The sequence below is a fragment of the Prionailurus viverrinus genome, chromosome D4, assembly GCF_022837055.1.
Source record: "Prionailurus viverrinus isolate Anna chromosome D4, UM_Priviv_1.0, whole genome shotgun sequence".
In the NCBI taxonomy this organism is placed as follows: domain Eukaryota; kingdom Metazoa; phylum Chordata; class Mammalia; order Carnivora; family Felidae; genus Prionailurus; species Prionailurus viverrinus.
The window spans coordinates 89,461,096-89,484,312 of record NC_062573.1 but is presented as its reverse complement, the minus strand read 5'-3'; the positions used below and the strand labels follow the sequence as shown (position 1 = coordinate 89,484,312).

Below are 23,217 nucleotides of genomic sequence, written 5' to 3'. Positions count from 1 at the left end.
ATCTGCCCCCCCGCCACCTTGCTCTCCACATGATGGAGCCCCTGGCCAGCCAGGCCCTTAGGGCAGGGGGGCGGATTGGGGGGGGGGGGGAAGGGGCCTTGGGGTGTCCCACCCACCCACCTATGCAGAGGCCTAGAGCTGTTCCTGCAAGACTGATAGCTTTAGGGGGGCCCGGGAGTGTCTTGGCTCACCTGACAGATTCACTTTTCCAAAGAATGTTTAATTTGACTCATTTCCTACAGACTCAGGGTAGCTTCAGAGACCCCATGTCGCTGGGGCTCCTGGCTCCCCTCCTCCAAGCGTCCCAGACCCCTCAGGGGATTGGCCCAGACCTGGGTTTCCCCAAGCACTGCCCTCGGGCACCCTCTGTCGCAAGTGTCAAAGCAGCTTGCTAAAAGGCAGCCCTCCGGGGCGCCTGGGTGGCTCGGTGGGTTGAGCCTCCCATTCTTGATTTCAGCTCAGGCCGCCATCTCAAGGTCACGGGATGGAACCCTGGGTCGGGCTCCCTGCTAAGCATGAGAGCATTCTCTCTCTCTCCCCCTCTGCCCCACCTTCTCCCCTACTGGCCCTCTCGCTCTCAAATTAAAATAATAACAATAATAATAATAAACATATAAAAGGCACCTCTCTGAACCTCATCACAAACCCTGGGGTCCCAACAGTTAAGCATCAGGGTGGCTCTCGTGTGCACAAGCGTCTGAAACCCGCTGGCCTGGGAGCAGCAGGGCCGAGTGGTGCTGCCTGCAGGGGTGAGGCCGCGGCCCGTGCTGGGATCCAGTCCAGGCTCCACCAAGCAGCGGCTGTGGGACTTGGGCTGGTCAGTGGCCCTCCCCGGGGTGAGTCTCCTCACCTATGACACAGGGGCGAAGGTAGCCTGTTCCCAGGAGGATTGTGGGAGCTCCCGACTGGGCCAGGCTCAGCTGGCATCTGGCGCATGAGAGAGCAGCGTTTCTTTTATTATTACGGTGGAAATTATTTGTAAACTAAAGCCGCGGTCAGCGGGGGGCCACCGTTGCAAATCCCTTTTTGTGATGATCGATCGTAGTGGCAGGAACCACGGAGTGCTGGTTACTATAAGCACTTGGTTGCACATTGGCCCCAGGAGGTGGAGATCGCGGACCCATTCCACGGAGGGGCAGACTGAGGCTCAGAGAAGCAGAGGGCCTTGTTTCGGCTCAGTCACACGACAAAGTGCCCGAAGCAGCGACTCTGACTTCACCGCCCCTAAAAGCTGCCGCGTCCCCTTTAACGCATCCGTGCAGCTCAGCGAGCAGGGACGACTGACTTTCCCTATTAATTCGGAGCATGTTTATATGTACATTTTCAACTTTAATCATTTGCTGCTTTAAACTGAGGTCTTCCCTGCCCGCCAGCAAGAGCGGGCTGCGCCTGAGTTTCTCGAGCGTGTCCGCTGGTCCCAGAAGGGTGGGCAGTACCCTGGAGACTTCACCGATGAGCCTGGTGATCTCTGGTGCCCACACCCTGTCCCCTGCGCCCTGGGGGCCGTCTGCATCGTCTGGGCCGCGGGGCTCCCCTCCACCCCCCCACCCCCACCTGCCGAACCTGTCTACAGGACACTACAGTAAAAGCCCAGGGTGGGATCGGCCACCTTGCCCCAGGGTCCCCCCCCTGCCCGGCTCCGCGCCTCTCCCCCAGGCCTCAGCCCTCACTGCAGAGGAGAAGCTGGCAAGGAACGGAAAAGCTTTGTGGGAGCCCTTGCTTCTGGACGAAACGAGAGTCCTATTTTGTAAACTGCTGGCAGTGTGTGTTTCTATTTTCCTTCCTCCAACGAGCTATTATCTGGCAAGTGACAGGTTCGGGCAGGCTCCACGTGCACTTGCTGGCCGGCTGTGCCCGTGACCCCGCCTCCCCCCTCCCTGTGGTCCTGCAGCCTCCTAGAGCCAAGCCAGGGTGGGGAGGTGACAGACCGCAGACCCTTCAGCCAGCAGGCACAGCCCAGAGGTCCCCGGGGCGGGCAGGGGGAGGGGGCCTGTGCTGCGCTGACCGAGCTACGGGCCTCCAGACCCGGATCTCGGGGAGGGTGGCTGTTAGCCAGCGGTGGGAGTGACACAAGACCGGGGACTGAGCACTCGGGCCCCAAACACGTGCCCTGGCGAGCCATCCCACACACCCACCCCGGAAAACCGGGTCCCGTCACTCTGGCTCACAAAGGGGGGTTGGTTACTCTTCCAGGGTCACTTGCCCAGCGAATGGAGGAAGGTCAGAGTCAAAACCCAGGGCTCACGCCAGAGCCTGGGTCCCAACCACTGCCCCCACCGTCCTGCCCCCATCCCGGGCACCCTATGTGCCTTTCCTGCCCGTCAACCCCGGGGAAGCGGCCTGAGGTCGTTCTCCGTCAGGGACCGCTCCTCCCGGGCCTCAGTTTCCCCATTTGTAACCAGGGGACAGCAACTCGAGTCCTCCCTCCTGGCAAGGCTGTGGGGGGTGAGGTGAGGCGGTGGACATGGGAGCTGTGACCCAAGAAAGTGGAGTTTGCGTGGGGGCTGGGCGGGGCGGGTGGGGTATCCCAGGGCCCCCTCCTGTTTGCAGAACCATCACCCCTGCCTCCAGGGCCTTGCTGGGGGGACCGGGAGAGACCGGGTGAGGGTGTCTCGTAGCCTGAAAGGTGCCTTAGGAATTCGTGGAACGAGGTGGGCCAGGTCCTGCGTGCCCTGCTGTCGGCCCCGCTTCGGGGCTTCGTTAAGTCGCCCACCCACGTGTACCTGGTAAATGGGTGGGCTGGGATTTGAACCTGGTGCCAGGTGCCCACCTGGGCTTTTGCCTCCAGTCACCTCACCGGGGCTGAGGCCCAGAAATGGATGAGGACAGGGCCTGGGGCGCAGCAGGGGCACGGGTCTCTGTTGAAGCCCCTCTGTCGCTTCCCACCTGAGCCCCCAACCTGAGACCTCCTCGAATGGGGGCCAGGGCAGGGTGGGGACCTGGCGTCATACGAGGAGGGGCCCCCCGTGCTCCACAGCTTTTCTCCGAGAGTCAAGGCCACATGGCTCACCTGCTGAACTCGGTCAGTGACGTACTAGACGCCCTGCAGAGGGACCGGGGGCTGGGCCGGCCCCGCGTCAAGGCTGACCTTCAGAGGGCGCCTGCAAGGGGACTGCGGCCCCGGGGCTGCGCCAGCGGTGAGTGGGGTGCCCAGCTTTGTACCCCCGTGGTCCCTCCCCCACCCCTCTGATAAGGAAACGCCGTTCCTGTTCGCTCAGGACTTTCTGCAGCCAGGCAGCACGGAGCACCCGACCTGCACCCTTCTGTTGAGCCCTCTCCCGGCCCACTGTGCCCATTTTCCAGATGAGGAAGGCAAGGCTCAGAGAGGGAGCTCACTCACCCAAAGGCACGCAGGGAGTAGCAGAGCCAAGGTCTGCCCCCAAGGCTGGTGCCCTGGGGCCCACATGACCCCGCAGGGTAGACTGACAAATCAGGGAGACCCGGGGACGGAGGGGGGTGGGGAGGGACACGGGTGCCAGGGCACCGCCTTGACTGCATTCCCTGTCGCAGGCTCTCCGCCACGCGACTGCCTGGACGTGCTCCTGAGCGGACAGCAGGAGGATGGCATTTACTCAGTCTTCCCCACACACTACCCTGCCGGCTTCCAGGTCTACTGTGACATGCGCACGGATGGCGGCGGCTGGACGGTGAGTCTCCCGCGCTGCGCGGCCGGCTTCCTCTCGGCCCCGCAGGCGCCCAGGCAGGCCGGGGTGACCCAGGGGACTGTGCCCACGAACCTGGCTACTCTGAGTGGCCTCTCACCCAGCCTTCTGCCCTTGGCCCAGGCCTGCCTGTGTGCCCTCTGGCCCCCACAAACCTGCGTCGAATCTCACCCGGGAACGCCACACCCCCAGAAACCTGCACAGGGCAAGTGGAGGCCATGAACTGAGGCCCCGTCACCTGTCCGTGGAGCCACCTTCTGCTCCCCGATCCTCGAGGCTCTGGGAACACAGTGCTTGCCCCGGGAGTGTGGGGCAAATGGGGGATGGGCTCTGTGATGAAACGGGGCGCCTGTCGCCGATGTGAGTTCAAGGGCGTGTGTAGATGCTGTCTTCTGAGTTACCCGATACGTGATGTGTGTGCCCCCTTTTGGGGGGGGGGGCACACGGCAGAGAGCAGAGACCCCGATGACTTCCTGCCAAGGAGCTGTCGTGAGTTCCGTGACTTTCCTGCACCTTCTGGTTCCTGCCTGGGTGGGAAGTAGGAGCCATGAAAGGTCCCCACGGCCAAGGGAGGGCGGGGAGGGGTGGCCACGGGTGGCCCTGAAATCTCCCCGGAGCTGGGAGAAGGGGGCGGAGTGGCGGGAAGAGGCCCCTGGCTGGATTCTCTCAGTAACCCTTGTGGACACGGAAATGTGAACTTCATACATTTTTCGCGTACTCTCCAACTATTATTCACAAGATATTTTAAGATATTCTTCTTATGCTTTTTAAAAGCCATTTAAACATGTTCCAACCATTCTTGGCTCACGAGTCAGGTAAAAACAGGCAGCAGGCAGGTGTTGTCCTGGGGGGCCGTGGTTTGCTGACCCCCCCCCCCCCCCATTCTAGAGCTGGGATAGGAAGCGAGCTTGCTGTCTCTCTCCCACTCCGATCAGTGGCCTTCCAACCCTCTCCTGCAGCTCCGTCTTGGGGGCTGGGCTTCAACAGGGCTGCCACTGGCCATTGGGTGACTTTGTATAAATTAAAAATGCATGTCGTTTCCTTTTGGCACACTGGCACCTGGGCTTGGCAAGATGAGTAGATGTGAGCCTTGCTTCTTGGCCAGACGCCCTAGAGCAGTGAACAACCTATACCACTGTCCCTGGACATCTGCATCCACCCCGAAAGCTGCTCAGCGCCCCCGAAGTCGGCCGTGGTTGGGAGGCCCAGGGACAATGAAAGCAGGGCCAGTAAAGCCGACTTTTTAAGGATTCTCGGCCTCACATTTAATTTCAAAAATGGGCAGGTTTTGAGCACCAACTGCGTGCTGGGGGCTGGGGAAGCACAGAGATGGGGAAGGCCCTGCCGCAGCCGTCCCAGACAACTTGGCAACTGCGAGGATTTGGGGGCAAGAAGTGACGGTAAGCAGAGGTAGGGGAGGCTCTGTGCGAGCTTCCTGGCGAAGGGGGCTTTGCTGATAAGCCTTAAGAGGCCGGCGAGAACAGGAAGTGGGAAGGAAAGAGAAGGCATTCCAGGCAGAGGAAGCAACCTGACAAGGGTCTGGGACTCAGGAGGCACGCAGCCTCTCCAGGAAACAGAGTCAACTGGGGGCCGGGGCATGTGATGAGGTGAGACTGGGGCCAATAACCCAGACTGTGGGGTTTGGGCCGGGCACTGGGGAGCTATTGAGGGTGCTGGAGAGAGGAAAGATGGCATAAGAACTGTGCCTCCGGAGCAATAACCCGACTGTGCATCCTTGAGCGGGGCAGGGAGAGTGTAGAGCAGGGGGCGGTTCCCTCGTGCCCCGACAAGCCTGTAGCTGAGCCTCTGCCGGAGAGGTCGGGAGCTTGGCGGTTACGCACTTGGACTCCGGCATCCACAGACGGAGCCGGGTGTGGCTCTCGGTCCTGCTGTGTGATCTTGGGGAAGGTACTTAAGTTCTCTGAGCCTCGGCATCCTTAGCTGTAAAATGGGGATACGCACTAGCCTTACTTAGAGGTCTTAACGGCAAGCAACAGAAAATGGTTGATTTAAGCAGGAAAGGAATGTACCGGAGGGAGGCTGGGAGGCCAGAGAAACCAGCTCAGGGCCAGGCAGCCAGGAACGGAGTCCCCCAGAGCTAGCCAGGCATGAGCTGGTAGAAAACCCCCTACCCCAGTGCCGCTGGCACGGAGCCCTGGGCACAGCTACACCTGGGCACGGGCACCCCCACCAGGACGGGTCCGGGCCTGGGGTGCAGTCTGCGGTTCCTTTCAAGGAGATCCCCTGTGTCCCTGCCTCGTTGCTTCCCCAGCCGTCGAGCCAGCGGCTGCTCTGACTGGTGGGGCCGGGGCCGCGTGCCTACGACCCTCACCGCAAGGGAGGCTGAGAAAGCCAGCGGCTGGAGCCTTTAGCTGCCATGGTGGGAGTCATCCCTGCCTCCCCCCAAATCTCAGAAGATGGGGAAGGACGCAGGTTGACCGTGTGCAAGGCACTGGCGACCCAATGATGACCGAGCTATGTATGACCCCGCCTCTTACCGAGCTCTTTGCCAAGAGGGCGTCACCATAGTCCAGGGGACAGTCGTGGGGACCTGAAGCAGGGCACGGGGTCAGCCGTTTTCCAGGGGTCCCCAGATGGGCTCCCAGGTCTCTGCCTTTGGCACCTGGGGCCTCAGGGAGAAGCTGGCAGGACGCCTCCGTTTCTCACCAAGAGGCTTGGTGCCATCTCTGCTGTGCTGATGTCCAGGCAGAGGGGAGCGGGAAGCTTCTCCAGGAAATGCGTGGAGGGACCTGAAGGCGCGGCAGGCCGGACGGGGTCAGTTTTGAAAGGGGTCGGCTCTCCTGAGCTGGTGGCAACAGGGGAGGCCCGAGTGAGGCAGGTGGGCACGGGGGCCTGGCGAGTGCGTTCAAGAGGGCAGAGCCGGTGTGAGAGCAGCTGAGGGTCCCCCAAAGACCCGGGGACAGACAGACCCACAAACCCCTCTTCAAGCTCCGGAGGAGAGCACTTACGCCTCCCGGATCCGCGTCTGGGGGCTAAAAGCTCTCTTGTTTTCCTAACTCAGAACATCTGAGTTACGGCGCGTGCCTCTGGGAACCCCCTCGGCAGGCAGAGCAGCATCAATGCGACAGCCAGTGCCCAGAAATCAGAGTTAAGGGTTAGGACGGGCTTAATGAAAGACCAAGGAGGCAGCACAGGCGCTTCCTCTCGGGTGGATGTGACGCCAGTGTCCCGGAAAGTCCATCAGGATTTGGGCCGGGAGGAGGGCGACATCCAGGGCCCGGGCTGCAGGGGCCGTTACAGGGGAGTCGATGAGCAACGCCAGCCACCCGCCCCAGCCCTCCTGCTCAGACACCTGGATGAGGGGCCCCGCAAGAAAGGCCGCTCTCAGCTGAGAAGTGCTCGTGAGCCCGATAAACGTTAATATCCATTTGGACTTCCGTCAAAAGCAATCTTTGCCCAGATACCTCTGGGCATCTTTCAGGATCACCTCCCTGCCACACGGAATCTCTCGGAAACTCAATTGTTGTTTGGGAAGGAGCCGGCGGCCGTCTCTCCGAACCCGGTACAATCCATCGTCATTAGGCTCCGTGTCTAAGCTGCCAGGCCTCAAGTGCGGACACCCGAGAGCTCTCCCTTGGCGGACGGGGCACCCAGGGCCGCAGCCACAGCCTGCTTCCTGGAGAGACCAGACCTGGAAAGCGTGGGGCAAGCGTGGGGCTCGGCAGCCCCGTCCGGATTATACACTGCTGCCCTGCCTGGTACCCCGCCCACCCAGCCTCATGCGGGTCCGTGGAGCTCACTGTCACACGGTGACTGTCATTTATTCAACCACTGAGCACCAAGCACAGGCCAGAGGATTCAACGGCGAGCTCCTGGCCCGGTGGGGGGCTGGGCACAGCAGCTGACTTGTGTGAGGGCCATAGGAGTGGGGGCCGGGGGCGTGGGGGAGAGCCCCTGACCCAGCCAGGGGCAGCCAAGAGAGGCTTCTGGACGGGGAGGTCCACGTGCTGGGGGATGAGGTGAGAACGGTGTTCCAGGCAGAGCGAAGGTGCACCCGGTGTTGTGCACGGAGGTGGCAGGGCTCGGTCTGGGTCCGGGGGCGCTCTGCTCTGCTGGCCTCTGGGGCCGGAGGGGCCGGGGATAGAGGAGGGAGGTTTTGTCCCGAGGGTAGATTGGGCTCCTGTCGCCCTCAGGATTTCCCCAGGTGGGGAGTGGCCCAGAGACCTGGGGCCCCGGGCATGGCGAGGGGGGACGCGAGTTCTGTGCGCCCTGAATCGTTACTGCAGAAAGCAGGAACTGCCAGGTGGGAAAGAGGCCACATGTGGCTCCTGGGGGCGAGGAGGCCACAGAGGCAGGTGGACACATGCCACAAGGCCACCTTTGGGCTGATGCGGCCACTGGCACTGACTGATGAGCCCAAGCCTTCCCCCCACGCTCATCAAAGCCCATAGTGGCCGGGGGCACATGAGGGCATGCTGATTGTCACGGCTGCTCTTGAACTTGACGTGTGCACCCAGCCCCGCCCCCGCCCCTGCCCCTGAGAAGCAGGAGGGAAGGCGGGAGGGAGGGGCCACTTCCTGCTGACCCGTGACTCTGGGCAGGGGGCCCAGCCTGGCTGCCCACCATCCGTGTTCCCTCCCCACCGGTCACACGAGTGACCGCTCGCACCTGTGGCGGTGACGCGTCACCTCACTGAGCCTTACTTTCACGTCTGCTAGACGAGGCTAATAGAGCGCCGTTCACGGGGGGAGAGCGGCGGAGTCCTTCGCAGGCCGTGTCCCCGCGAGGGAGGAGCGGGGCGAGCAGGGGTCCGTGCCGAGCCTCGAGGATTCGTTCCCTGCGAACAGAGGAGCCGTGCTCCCTCCTGTAGGATCTTACGGTCCGCGGTGTTTACAGGGGAGGAAGAGTCACCAAAACCGGGGCCGGATGTCCCCATTTGGAAGCTGATGCATGGGACCAGGCTGGCTGTTTCCAGCTCACCTCCCCCCTGGCCGTGCGAGACTGGGAGGGTCACATCCCCTCTTGGGGCACGCCCCCTTTCTGGTCCGGCCACCAGCATAGCCCTTGTGTCTTGTGTGGCTGCTTTGCAGGGCCTGGGGAATGGGGTGGCCATGCCCAGGACGCGGGGTGGGCTTGGGGTGTCCCTGCCTCTCTGCCCTGAGGCACAGCCTTGCCCCACCGGGATCTGCCCGTGGCCGTGCTGTCCCTGGGCCTGATCGCCAGACCCTCCCTCGCCTTTGCATAGTTACCAACCGGGGGTCACCGAAATCGGGGCCAGTTAAGCCTCTCCTACCGCAGGAACCCGCAATGGGATCGATCCTGCTCTGCGTTCCCACTGGGATTCACCGCGCGGCCGGCTGCTCCCACCGCCGCGAGCTGAGTGGCCCAAACCCCGTTCTGCACGGTGACCACGCTCTCTGCCAGGCGCTTTCCCGTCGTGCGAGGTCAGCGGCTCAGATATGCCGCTAATTGGCTTTGCTGTGCGAGAAAACTCTCCCCTCCCCACCTGAGCTCCCCAGGCAGGGAGGAAAATCCTTCCCTCACTCGGAAGACATCAAAGGAGCCACCACGGACGCAGAGCCCAGCCCGGCAGTGGGATCAGGCTCAGGGAGAGATGAAAAGCTTCCAGCGTTGCTCGAGCCAGGATGCGAGGCGCGGCGCCCAGCCCGGGACCCCCGGCCGGGGCGGGGAGGGGGCTGGACAGCAGGTGTGTGGGACCCTCCGGGGGGGCACTGGCTCCTCCCCACTTGGGCTGAGGCTTCGCTAGTCCTCGTGACAGGCCGACAGGCCGTGGCGGCTGGGGGACGCCGCGTCCCCAGGCCGCAGCCAGGCTCGGCCGCGGCTCCCCGCTGCCCTGCGGGGTCCTTAGGGCCGCACACGCTAGTAAACGAGCGTGGTGGCTGGCCCCGCGTCCCCTCGAGCCATCTGCCGGGAGAAAGCCTGCCTCCCTCCAGAGCGGTTTGGGTTTGTGAAACTTTTGACGTAAAACGGGGTGCTACACGGGAAGGCTCAGTCTGGTACCTTTCTTTGCGTTTGATAAACAGCAGCTCCCGGCAGCGTTTGCCAGAAGCCGGCAGGCACCGACTGCCAAGCCCGGGAAGCATGGCAGGGCGCCGAGCCCGGGGATACCACTTGCAGTCGAAAACAAGGAGTGGGCCCGCTTCCTTCTGGGCTCGGCAGCCGGTTCGGAAGGAGAGGGAGGCGACGTCGGGCAGACCCAGCACGGGCGCCCAGTTTACGCGGTCGCTCCACGGCGTCTTCGCTGCAAGCCTGCAGGGGCCGCTGGTGGGGCCTGGTTGCAGAGGGGGAAACCGAGGCGCGGAAAAGGTCCGTGACTTGTCCGAGGTCACACGGCCGAGATTCGAACTCCGCCCAGCCCCCTGTACCTGTGTCCTTGCCAGCAAGCCCAGGGAGCACGCTGGGGGCACTGCCCAGAGGTGCCCCCCCCCCCCCCCCCCCGTGGCCGCCTCTGAAGGGCTGCGTTGCGCGTTCGAGGTCTTTGTTCTTAGAAACAAGAATCCACCTCTGCCACAGCCCCTCCCCGAATCACCTGCTCAGCAGGTCAGGGAGGCTGGAGGACCCCGAAGCCGCCCAACCCACAAGATCCTGCCTGCCACTGATTGGTTTTTTCTTTTTAAAAAAATTTGTAACGTTTATTTTCCTTTTGAGAGAGAGGGAGGGGCAGAGAGAGAGAGGGGGACAGGGGATCTGAAGCGGGCTCTGTGCTGACAGCAGAGAGCCTGATGCGGGGCTCGAACTCGAGAACCGTGGGATCATGACCCGAGCTGAAGTCGATGCTTAACCCGACCGAGCCACCCGGGCGCCCCTATAAAATGATTTCTGCGGCAGCTTCGTCAGAGTCTAGGGAAAATCCCAGGTGCTGCCTCCTGGGGACCCTTCTAAAGTGGCAGGGACAGCCCCGCCCCATCTCATAGGGTTTGGACCCACCCAGCTCCCGTCCCTGGGTCTCTCTGACCACCTGCCAAGACCCTGCTCAGTGTGCGGTTCGGCTGAGCATCTCCTACTCCGGGAAGCCCTCCTGGAACCCACCCCAGCACACGGCTCAGCCCCCTCTGAGCTCCCAGCAAGTGTAACAACTGTTACCATTATGGACTGATGTGTCTCAACCAGCACATGCAACCATCACCAAATCTTTGTGGGTAGGGGCTGCAATGACCCCCCCCGTTTTACAGATGGGGAAACTGAGGCACAGAGATGGAAGGAGCGTGCCAGGTGAGGGGCTGCCGTGCCCCGGGACTGCTGACTTACGCATCCACCTTTCCCGGGGCCGCCCGTGAGCCCAGCCACAGCACGCGGGGCCCGGGACGGCGAGGCTTTCGTTCCGCAGCACAGAGACGCCAAGACTTAGGTGGGCACACGGCTGGAGCCCCGGCGGAACTTGGTCTTCTGGATGCCAGCCCAGGGCGCTTCCTGGGGCTGGCCCAGCTTAGCCACGCCGGGTGGGCTCCCGGGCCTGGGGCACCCCCTCCGCTTTGAGGAGCCCCCACTCTGCACAGCTCACCACCTTCACCTTCTCCCCTGCCATACGGGAGCGCAAAGCCCCCCCTCCCCGGCTGAGGTGGGGACGGCTGTGGCCGTCCGTGAGGGCAGGGCTGGTGCTGGGGGGACCACGGAGCCAGGCTCGGGCGCCCAGGACAAAGGAGCCCATCTGTCTCCCGGCGGAGACAAACGCGGGACGGTCGGCCACTCCGCTCGGCCTCCACCGCCCCAAGGGCAGCGGCTCCTTCCTTTGGAACCGCCCGGTACCATCTGCGGGACCGTGTGGGCCCAGCTCTCCCTTGGCAAAGCCCCCCAAGCGGCACTTGGAAGACATGCCGGGCGGCAGGCACTGGCTTCTGAGAATCCGCTTCGAGAAAACACGCTCTGTCTGTCTGCCTCCGTGTCACCTGCTGGAGGGGCCGAGCGACGGCGAGCGTCCAGCATCGGTCACTTTGCGGCTGCAACTCAAGGGAGACGCGCCCGGGAGCCGGGCCACCGAAGATTTTAGCCTTGAGGTTACTCTGTTTCCCTACCTTTTTCCCCTTTGGTGGGGGAGCGGGTGGCAATTCACGTCCTACCGGCGGGACAGACAGGCCGGAAGCGGATACGTCCATCTTTTACGTGCTCCCTCTTTGCGTCTTCCCGTCTGGCTGATCCTTGCTCTGTACTCGAAGGCCTCCTGCCTGGTGACAGCCGTCCACCCAGCATCCCTGAAGTCCAGCTTGCGGCTCAGCCTGGGACCCCGAGTCCGAGAAAGCGTACTCCTGGGAAGTCTGGAGAGCCAGTGGTCTGGCCTGGCGCGCGCCTGGAACTCGCCGGCCCCGTGGCACTGTAGTTGGCTTGAGGGCGAGGCCGGGGGGCCGAGTCTGAGATCCTGGCCGGTGCCGTCGCTCAGTGTTTTGAGCCAAGGAGTAAGGACAGCCCGTGGCAGAGGCCGGCAACGTCCAGAGCCGTGCTTCTCAGACTGCGGGCCGTGATCTCTCGGCCGGTGGCGAGATCAATTGAACGGTTTGTGATCGATACTACTTTTTAAATCAAACAGAGTGTAATAGATTGGGACAGGATAGAAAATATTAGCGCCCATCCGTCTTACTAAGGGCAAGTATCATTCCGGGAAGGTTTGGTTTCTGATACAAACGCCTGTGGGTGTGCGCGTCATCACGTAAACCGCGCCTCCCGGGGTTGTGGCCGTGAAGTCTTTTTTTTTTTTTTTGTAATTTTTTTTTTAACGTTTATTTATTTTTGGGACAGAGAGAGACAGAGCATGAACGGGGGAGGGGCAGAGAGAGAGGGAGACACAGAATCGGAAACAGGCTCCAGGCTCTGAGCCATCAGCCCAGAGCCCGACGCGGGGCTTGAACTCCCGGACCGCGAGATCGTGACCTGGCTGAAGTCGGACGCTTAACCGACTGCGCCACCCAGGCGCCCCTACTTTGTGCTTTCAATTTCATAGGTCTCAAAAGTGTTTAACTTCCTTTCTGACTTCTCCACTGACCAATTGATTGTGTTTATTTATATTTGGGAGACAGAGCATGAGCAGGGGAGCGGCAGAGAGAGAGGGAGACACAGAGTCTGAAACAGGCTCCGGGCTCTGAGCTGTCAGCACGGAGCCCGATGCGGGGCTCGAACTCACGGACCGCGAGATCATGACCTGAGCCGAAGTCGGCCGCTTAACCGACCGAGCCACCCAGGCGCCCCAATCGTGGTCATGAAGTCTTAACCGCAGACCCTCCTCGCGGATGTGTCTGGGCCCTTCGAGGATCATGATCCATTACGCCTGCGGTTAAAGTGTTCTCATTGGCACACAATTGCTGTGGCTTCTGAGCTGGTGCAGACCCAAACCGTCCGTCGGGGACGTCTGCCACCCTTGTTTGACGGCAGTGTGGTTTCCCCGGGGGCAGGGCGGCCCGTGCTCACCCACCGATGGTGCAGCCGGGCCGAGCCCAGCAGCGCTCCGGCCTGTTACTGGCACCCGGAAAGAGAGGCTGAGAACAGGGTTTGGAGGTCCGCTCTCTAGAGGGAGACAGTTCTGGCCAGTGGCAAATAAGAGTGACGTGGGTGGGTAGGACATTGGCCCCTGGGTGTCCAGCCTGGCCTTGGGCTGGGGTGTGAGGTGTGGGTCAGACTGCCCACTCCATGCTCACGGCCGCCTGGCTCCTGTCTGCTGTAGGGACGAGGGGGTCGGGGGACAGGATTCGGTCAACAAGCATGTCCTCAGTGAGGACTCAACCCCGGCACCTGCTGTGGCGGGCGCTCGACACCAGCTCATCTTGGGCGCCCTGCCCCCCCCTCTTCGATCAGTCCTGCTTCAGGGGAGGGTGGGTGAGGGGCATGGAGGAGGGCACCTGTTGGGATGAGCACCGGGTGTTGTGTGGAAACCAATTTGACGATACATTTCATATTTAAAAGATCGGTCCTGCTTCCCACGTGGGAGGGGGTCCCCTGTGTCCCGCGGCCCTCAGGGAGATGCTCAGTGGAACATCTGAATGGATGAGGGAGGCGTGGGGGTGGGCTGCTGGACGGCCCAGGACAGACATGCGTAGGGGGCAAGTCTGGAAGGAAGAGCAGGGCATTCCTGGGGCAGGGGCTGCGGAAGAGGGGCAGAGGGAGGCCCGACAGCCAGGCCTGGGTCTCCATGCGGCCATTCTCCTGAAGCGGGCAGGCACCGAGCCCCGACCGTGTGCCAGGCCCCGAGCGTCTTCTCCGTGGACCGCCACGGTCCATGGGGGAGGTGCTGCTGTGACCCCCACTTATAGAGAAGGAAACTGAGGCTCAGAGAGGTGCAGTAATGGCCAGCACTCTAGGTGGCGGGGCCCAGGTCCCCACCATCCCGCCCCCCGCCCCCGGCCCCCCGTCTCCCCGGCCCCCGACTCCCTCCTCCCACAGAAATGGGCTCCCCCCTGCCTTCTGCCTTCTGGAGGCTTCTCAGGGGAGCGTCTGAGCTTCTGCCAGGATTAAGCCTTCAAAGGGCGCGTGCTCAGGGTCCCAATCCGGCCCGTCAATACCCGCTGCCCACCACCTCTCAGATCTCTCCGAGCCTGATCGAATTTCCTTCCCCAGCCAGTCCCTTCTGAGCATTTCCACCTGTCGGGGCCGGGCCAGGTTTGAGGTAGCGAAGCCACTCCCTGACGTCACGGCTGCCCAAACACCGTGACTGACGGGTCCCCATGGGCAGGGGCAAAGCAGGAGGCCAAGCTCACGGCAGATGATGCGCCCGGGCGGTTCCGGGCGACCGAAATCAGGCTGCTTAGTAATGAATCCGGCAGGCTGCTGGTGCCGCAGCCAAATCTCTAACACCTCGCACGCGGTACAGATGGAGGCGGGGGGGGGGGGGGCAGAGGGGGAGCGGGTGCTGCCTCGGCAAACAAGCAAGAAAAAGGCTTGTTACACAGAACGAGTTGGAAGGGGGAGGGCGGGAGGGGGCAGCCAGGAACGGGATCGTCAGCGGATCCTGGAAATACTCAAGGCAGCTCTCTGGCCTGGACCAGCGTGGTACTTATTTGAAAGCAATTTAACCGATGGGATTCCTGACTCCCAAATCAAGAAGGTTATTAAAATGGAGAACAGAGGCAGCTCGGCTGCTCATCGGTACCCTAGTCACACTCCCGTGGGCTGTGGACTGCTGTCCCCCCCCCCTCCCTAGTCACACCCCTGTGGGCTGCGGACTGCTGGCCCCAGCCCCCACCCCCCAGGAGCGGCTGGGGCTCTGGTTCCCCAAGCCCCCACGGACCCCCGGGCCCCGGGCTTCTTATTCCGGGGGGAGGGCATGCGTGGCTCTGGCAGAATCATTTTGTGACACGGAGCTCTGGAGGCTTCGGGGCATGTGTGTGGGTGTTCTCGGTTTTTACCAACTCAAGAATAGATTTTTTGCTGTTTCCTCTTGACCCCGGGGAAAGATACTAGGGCCCTTGCCCATGCCTCTTATTTGACCAGTGGGGAAACTGAGGCCCAGGCCCGGGTGAGGCCAGTCCAGGGTCGTCCAGCAAGGCAGCAGGGGTGGGCCTGGAAGCCAGGGTTTCAGCACCCGGGTCTAGCAGGATTCCTTCCTGAGGGGCCATTTTGGGGGTCTGGGGGCATTTAGTCTGTCCCTGCTCTGCTCTGGGTCCCGTGCCGGGGGCGGGGAGGGACTGGGGAGCCCGGCCCCTGCCTTCCGCAAGCAGGCAGGTGGAGGGAGTGCCTGGGGCCGGGGACACGTCGGGGTGGGCGTGGGGGGGCCCGGGGGCTGTTGGACCCAGCTCTCCATCCTTTGTAGGTGTTTCAGCGCCGGGAGGACGGCTCCGTGAACTTCTTCCGAGGCTGGGAAGCGTACCGGGACGGCTTCGGCAAGCTCACGGGGGAGCACTGGCTAGGTGAGGGCCGGGACACCTGCCTGCCGAGGGGACGCGCCCTCCCCGGGTGGCGGGAGGTCGGGGTCTCCGGGGGCCTCCACACACCCGAGCCAGCTCCCAGGTGTTGCCCGGAAAGGCGTTCCGTGCGTTCAGCGTGTCTGCGGTCGGTGACCAGGAGGCCAAAGGAAGAAGGGGCGCGGCGAGACGGGGGGTCCCTTGGAGGGGTGTGTGCGTTTCCAGGCGGGACGGCCGGTGGCCATCCTGGATCCAGAGAGCTGGGGGCAGGGGCAGGGCTCGGTTTCGGGTACGGGGAGGGCCAGACCAACCCCCAAACTGCCCTGCCCTCGGGGGTCAGCAAACGCCCGGGGTGTGCTTGGGGCATCAAGGCCATGACTCCCAAAAGAGAGGCCACAGTTCCTGGGGCCCCAGGGCACGGTGCTGGTTTCCCATCTTTGTCACACAGTCTGTGCGGAGCAGAGTAAGGGCTCAAAAAGCTCGTGTCCATATTGTGTTTAGATACTATTTATCTTTAAATTCACGCAGCATTTAAACATTGGGGTATCTTACATAATGTCATTCGGAAGCGTAACATCCATAAAAATCACAGGTCTGAGGTCTTATATATATTTGGGAGGGAGTTGGGACTCGAGGTGAGGTTTTCTTTATTATTATCTGAGAAAGAGAGAGAGAGAGAGAGAGAGAGAGAACTTGAGTGGGGAGAGAGACAATCCCAAGCAGGTTCCATGCTCAGTGGGGAGCCCGATGTGGGGCTCGATCCCACAGCCCCTGGGATCGTGACCTGAGCTGAAATCGAGTTGGATGCTCAAGTGACTGAGCCACCCAGGTGCCCCTGCTTTATGTACATATAATTCACTGTTTTAAAGTGCACAGTTCAGGGTTTGTTGTTGTTGCTGTTTTTTGAGAGAGAGAGAGAGAGAATGCAAGTGAGAGAAGGGCAGAGAGAGAGGGAGACACAGAATCGGAAGCGGGCTCCAGGCTCCGAGCTGTCAGCACAGATCCTGACGTGGGGCTCGAACTCGCGAACTGCGAGATCATGACCTGAGCCGAAGTCAGATGCTTAACCAACCGACTGAGCCAGCCAGGCACCCCCAGGGGGGTTTAATATATTCAGAGTTGTGCGACTCTCCTAATTCCAGAACGTCTTCTCCACCCCAGAAAGCTCAGAGCCCTGTGCCCCCGTTAGCAGTCACCCCCATTTATATTTTCAATATATATTAAAACCGAGGTGCCTGGCTGGCTTAGTCGGAGGAGCGTGTGACTCTTGATCGCGGGGTCATGAGTTTGAGCCCCACGTTGGGTGTAGAGGTGGCTTAAAGACATAAACTTTAAAAACAAAAACTTTAAAAAACACACAGCACGGGAAAGACACGCCATGTTTGAACGGCCTCACACACCCCAGGGCACACCGGCCCCACTCTGGCCTCCCCAGGCACGGACATCTGGGAACGTCCAGGGCTGGGGCAGCTGGGCAGGAGGGAGAGGAGGCGAGAACAAAGGCACGGGGCGTGTGGCTGGGCTCCGGGTGGGCGTCAGGAAGGTCCCAGGCCTGTAGGGCTTGCTTTCAGGGGGCCTTCTGGGGGGAAGGAGAGGGCCAGTCCCAGAGGTGGGACCGGGCACGTGCCCGCTCGCTGTGTGCGCAGAGGCACCCGGCTGGTGATCTACGCTGTCATTTGCCTTATGTCCGTCTCCCGCCTCCATGACCCTGTGATGCATGAGGCCAGGACCCTCTCTGTCCTGACCTGCCCTGTGTCCCTGTTACCAGGAAGGGGCTGGCTGCAGGAGAGGCCAGTGTGGACTTCATCACCACGGTCTCTACTTAGTGCCCAGCCCACCTTATACACTTCAGCCTTGACCCCTCACACCCACCCTCACAGCTGCACTGCTGTCCTCCCCTTTTATGGGTGAGGAACCCGAGGTCCAGAAAGAGTGGGGTGTGTGTGTGTGTGTGTGTGTGTGTGTTGGGGCGGAGGACGCCTGGGCAGGATTCACGAGCTTTAAAGTATACCCTGAACTGAGTGAATGAGAGCAGGGGCGGGATAGGGGCCGGGGGAGAGAAGCTTCTAGGTGGGAGACCCTTTCCCGGTCCCTCGGCCCCGCCCCGCCCCCAGGTGGTTGCGTAAAGACAGGGAGTAGCTGGGGGGGGGGGGGGCTGTTTCCATATCACCACCCACCCCCTTAGAGCAGCGTTGGTGACCCTGCCCTCACGGCATCTTAATTGAAATCTATCAGCAGCCACCGAAGCTTCGGGAGGAAGCATTTAAGCAGGGCCTTGATTAGCTCCTGGCAGACAGGGAGCCCTGAGGAGAATGTCAACGTAGCCCTCTACCGCCCTGGCTGTTCCCTCCCTCTGCTTTGCCACACTCCCCTGTCCCCTTTCATCCAGGGTTTTGTCTTCTCCTATTGAGTTATGGGAGCTCTTTATATATTAAGGTTATTGATTCTTTGTCAGATGCACATGATACGTATTTACTTCCAGTCATTTGTCTTTTGGCTGCTTTTTTGTTGCTGTTGTTAAATTATTGCTGATTTCCTAGATGTTTTAAATTTTTATGTAGCCAATTCTTGCCAGTTTTTTCCTTCCTATCCTCTGGGCTTGAGGCCCTGCTTTCCCCTCCCGGTTTTCTAAAAATGTCTCCTATCTTAACAAAAAAAATTTTTTTTCTTTAGTGTTTGTATTAGGTGCGGATCCGTAACCCATCTGGGAGTTTGTTCGGGGTGACGATATGAGGGTTGGAGGTCTGAGTATTTTTCCTCTCTCTTTTTTTTGTTTTTAATTTTTTTTTAACGTTTATTTATTTTTGAGACAGAGAGAGACAGAGCACGAACGGGGGAGGGTCAGAGAGGGAGACACAGAATCCGAAACAGGCTCCAGGCTCTGAGCCGTCAGCACAGAGCCCGACTCGAGGCTCGAACTCACACACCGTGAGATCGTGACCTGAGCCGAAGTCGGTCAACCGGCTGGGCCCCCCCAGGCGCCCCTTCCTCTCTCTTTTAACCCCCCAGCCGCCTCTTCCTCCAGCTTTGATGGCGATGGGGGCCCCGATCTCAGCTCACCATCCAGGGGCCCAGCGAGGCGGCCGGGGGCGGGACAGGGGGGCGGGAGTGTCCCGGCAGGTCAGGATTTCTGCAGGGGCTGCAGAAACACAGAAAGAGAGAGGGAGAGCAAGGGGGTGGAGACGGCAGAGGAACCCCGCAGCCCCCACCCGGCCCCTCCTCCAGGGCACCCTGCCCAGGGGCCCCTCACGGGCGCTGGGATGGCCCGTCCAGCTTAGCCCAGAGGAATGATGGGCCAAATGTGGGCCTTTGGGCACCAGCCACCACTCAGTGATGGGGAAAAGGGGTTCCCCAGCGTCCCTGCCAGGCTGGTCTCCCTCTTGCCCTGTCCCTGGAGCCGATGATCCGTCTCGGACAAGAACTGGGTAAGGGCAGGGCGTCTGGGCCAGTCTGCCTGGGTTCAACTCCTAGCTCTGCCACTTACCAGCTGGGTGACCTGGGCCCGCACCTTAACCTCTCTGTGCCTCATTTTTCTCACCTGTAAAATAGGGATAATGAAGCCCCTGCCTCGTTGATCATGACAGCAGGAGCAGCAGACACCCGGGTAACGTGTGCAGCGGGCCAGGCGCTGTTCTAAGAGCTGTACAGGGATTCTTTAATTAAATTGGGCTCATTCTAATTCTGCTGGATTCATTAACCCCCGAGAAGTGCTCGGAACGGTGCCCGGCATTCGTAAGTGCCGTCCAGCTGGTGGCTGTTGTCGCCCCTGCCCTTACAGCTTGCGGAACCCTCCCGGCCCTTCATCTCAGCCCCGTGAGGCCCACTCCGCAGATGTACAAGCCGGGGCCCCGAGAGAGGGACAGCGGCTTGCTCTGAAACTCCAGCCCGGGGGTGGGGGGAGCAGAGCAGAGCAGAGAGAGGCAGGGAGACGAGACCCTTCTGTTCTCAGAGCCCGGTCCTGGGCAGGTCCCGGGAGAGTAGGGCGGGCGGGGTCTGCCGTGGCTCGTGGCGACGTCACGGCGGCTTCTCCTGTGCCCCCGACCTAGACCGTGGGACCCAGGCTTCCCTCCGGCCTCGCTGGGGGAGGGTCCGCCCAGCCTTCTCGCCCCGTTAGCTTGCACACCCCGGCCCCACCGATGGGTTTGGAGCTCAGGAGGGAGAGGCTGATGAAGTGTCACTCGATGCTGATAAGTTGTAATTTTAATTAAACGCCCTGGTAATCAAGAGGTAATCAAAGTGTCAGGGAAGCACCTTGAATGTGAGTGTGTGGGAGGGAGGGAGGGCGCAGGACGATGGGGGTGTGGGGGCAGGTACAGGGCCAGGCCCTGGAGACAGCAGGAGACTCAGCCCTCCCACTTCTCCGCTCAGCCGCTAAGGCAGCATTTATTGAGCACCTATGGTGGACGGAGCCCCGCTCACATGCCGGGATTCAGCGTGAACGGGACAGTCCGTTGCTCTCCTGGAGCTTCCACGGTGGGGGGCAGGCCTCGGGGGCACAGAATGATACACACCAACGGGGGGAGCAGCTGGGTTGGCAGAGGTCCTCGACCCAGACAGGAGGCCAGGCAGCCTTCCCCGGGTGCGGCCTGAAAACGAGCAGAGCATAACGTGGGGGAGTAGGGACGAGTGTCCCAGGCAGAGGGAACAGCATGTGCAAAGTCTCAGAGGCCAGGTTCAGGGAGATACATACGAGTCCCAGATCCTTTCCCGCCGGAGCCCTGAGTGGGAGAGAGGATGAGGGGGGTCGCCACCCCCAACCCAGATTTTCCGGGTTCCTTCTGAAACCTACAGTCTTTCTACTGACCTTCCACTCAAACGTTTGGAAAGCAGAGCCCGACTTAAAGCCCGACAGAGAAAACCAAACACGAGAAATGGTCGGTCCTCGGTTTGTTGCCAAACACAGGCTGGCCCGAGCCGCGTGCCCTCGGCTCTCGGGTCGCCCCAGTTCCCTCCCGCGGGGGTCACCTTGTGAGCCCCTCCCCCCACGTCTGCCCTTCCCTCCCCGACTCCAGGGCTCAGGAGGATCCACGCTCTGACCACGCAGGCCGCCTACGAGCTCCACGTGGACCTCGAGGACTTCGAGAACGGCACGGCCTACGCCCGCTACGGGAGCTTTGGCGTGGGCTTGTTCTCCGTGGACCCGGAGGAAGACGGCTACCCGCTCACCGTGGCCGACTACTCGGGCACTGCAGGTGGGACCCCGGGGCGGCAGCAGGGAAAAGGGAGGGCAGGTGTGGGGGGACGCCCACCAGTCTCCCCACTCAGGCGGTCAAAGAAGCCCCAGGCCCAGTGCTTCTGACCTCCACCTTCAAGTCCCGCCTGGCCCCCATCCCGGCAACACAGAGCACCGGGGCCCGAACCGTTCACCCATTTGGCAGACGGGCAAAGGGAGCCTCGAGCCAGGCAGCAGGACACCCGGGGCTTGTGTTCTGCTGGGCCTCTAAAGTGTGGTGGCTGCACCTCTCTGGGCTGGGTTTCTCTTCTGAGGCGGAGGCAGGAGGGCAAGGAGAGGGAGCGCGTGAAGAAGCTGGGAGAAGGGACAGAGACGGCCAGGACCCAGGGACAGCCCGGGGACCCCCAGGGCGGCACCGTGGGCGCACGCGAGCCGCACAGGCTCCCGGGTGTGGTGGGACAGACGTGCGCGCACAGCGGGGGCACACGTGCGCCACCGCGCACGTCCAGGGGAGGCGCCCTGAGGACGCAGCGGCGTGCGTCTGTGTCTGCGCCTGCGCAGGGGACTCCCTCCTGAAGCACAGCGGCATGAGGTTCACCACCAAGGACCGCGACAGTGACCACTCGGAGAACAACTGCGCCGCCTTCTACCGCGGCGCCTGGTGGTACCGCAACTGCCACACGTCCAACCTGAACGGGCAGTACCTGCGGGGCGCGCACGCCTCCTACGCCGACGGCATCGAGTGGTCCTCCTGGACCGGCTGGCAGTACTCGCTCAAGTTCTCCGAGATGAAGATCCGGCCGGTCCGCGAGGACCGCTAGCTGGGCGCTCCCCACCCCGGCCCCCCGCCCCCACCCATCCCCGCGCCCCCCGTGGTCCCCGAGCCCAGCCCCACCCTGCATCTCCCCCCGACGCCCACCTGCCCGCACGTGGCCGGCCTGCTCACGTGTTGGGGGGGGGGGGTTGTACGTCCCCTTCACGCTGTCCTCACCCCTCAGTTCACCTCTGCTGATGTTGGGGGGGGTGACTCGACACCCCCAAATTCTGCCCGCCCGGACTTCGGCTCCTGGGCTAAGCGTCTTGACTTCCCGTGCTCAGCAGTCGGCCCGGCACCCCGGCAGACCCTCCGTTTCGCCGGTCCAGACACCCGGCGTTATGGGGGCACAGGGCAGGGGCCGGCGGCACCCCAGCAGCCTTTTCAGGAGACGGAGGGAGTGTCTGGTCTTTCTGAGTCAGGTCTGAGGCCAGCCGCCTCTGGCCTCGAAATTTCACTTCCCTGGTGCCTGAGGATCCGGCCTCTCCCCCAAGGACCAGACAAAGGCTGGACAGCCATATGCCAACCCTTCCCCCAGGCCAGGCCGGGGTGCGGCTGCCCGTGGGGACTCCTACCCCGAGGCCAGTTTCCTGGAGCTCCCCCACCCCCACCCCTGTGTTCCTGCAGGCCTGGGAGGTCCTCAGTCCCTTCGGCTGCTGCGCCCAGCCTCCTGCCTTCCTGGGGCGGCGGAGCCCCACCCCACCCTATCCTCTTTCCCGCGGGAGGCTGGGGCAGGTCCTGAATCCTCTGGGCCTGGCCGGTGAGGATCTCTCTTTTCTGGGCTGCCGTGGGGCGTGTCCCACCATTCCCAGGGACTCCGGGATCCTAGGGGCCCCCTGGCATCAGGCCTGCAGGGGGGAGGGTGGACCAGGAGGGGTTGGGTGGCCGTTAGCCCTTCAGCCCCGAGACCGCTGTCTCAAGTGGGGGCGGCTGCCCCCTGCTGGTGACTCTGGGCACTGCCAAGACTCGCTGGGCAAATGGGGGAGACTGAGGCACCACCAGACGCTCGAAACCATCTTTCATTGAATCCTCCCAATGCCCAACATACTATCACTCTACCCCTCCCCCTCCCCCTAAGAACTGGCCAAGATGAGCAGCCCTCAACCTGATATCAACCCGCTGGGACCCCAATGCCTTTGCCCTCAGAACCAAGCACCAGGCTGTTTTTCTATGTTCCTACCTGTGGGGATTTGATGGGGGCGGGGACGCTTCGAGAGGGCTGGAAGGTCACCCTGGGGGGCTGCCCGGAGGGTGGGCGGGAGGGAGGGAGGGGGGTGTTTCCTTCCTTCACTGGAAGGCAGATGAAGACAGGCACATAGGGGAGCGTGGGCTTTAGCTCTCCCTTCCCCACCCACCCAAGTTTACGGTTCAGTAATCACGTGCCACGGACCCGTGTGCAACCTGGCCGGTCCCCTGGAGCTCCACCTGGTCGCAGCCTTCAGCAGAGTTTCGCAGGACATCTGCTGTGGGCCGGGGCCTGCCTGGGCGCTGGGCAACACCGCATCCCTGCCCTGTCGGCCCCGCGGCTTGAAGCGAACATGGCCGTGAAACAGACGGCTGCAGCCCAGGGTGAGCAGGTGCTGGGGAGCAGCCCGGCTGCTGGAGGGGCCGGGGAGCCGTGTGGGGTGGGGGAGATGGGGGGAGGAGGGCTCTCCCCTGCCAGTCCCCTTTCCCGTCCTCTAGAAGAGAGCCAGCCCCCCACCCCACCCCGAGCTGCCAGGACCCGCGGCCACAGTGCAGACTCTGGCTGGGTGGGACCCCAAG

At 62.2% G+C, this 23,217-nt stretch overlaps 1 protein-coding gene across 2 annotated transcripts in view; it reads left to right on the top strand.

Moving 5' to 3' along the window:
- FIBCD1 (fibrinogen C domain containing 1) overlaps positions 1–21,460 on the top strand; it is a 30,796-nt gene extending 9,336 nt beyond the window's left edge. For both annotated transcript variants that reach the window (XM_047830529.1, XM_047830530.1), the window contains 5 exons: positions 2,978–3,137; positions 3,511–3,647; positions 15,376–15,472; positions 20,479–20,658; positions 21,201–21,460. In XM_047830529.1, coding sequence (XP_047686485.1) covers positions 2,978–3,137; positions 3,511–3,647; positions 15,376–15,472; positions 20,479–20,658; positions 21,201–21,460 — 834 coding nt within the window. The remainder of the gene's footprint in view (positions 1–2,977; positions 3,138–3,510; positions 3,648–15,375; positions 15,473–20,478; positions 20,659–21,200) is intronic.
- Positions 21,461–23,217: the final 1,757 nt, after the last annotated feature.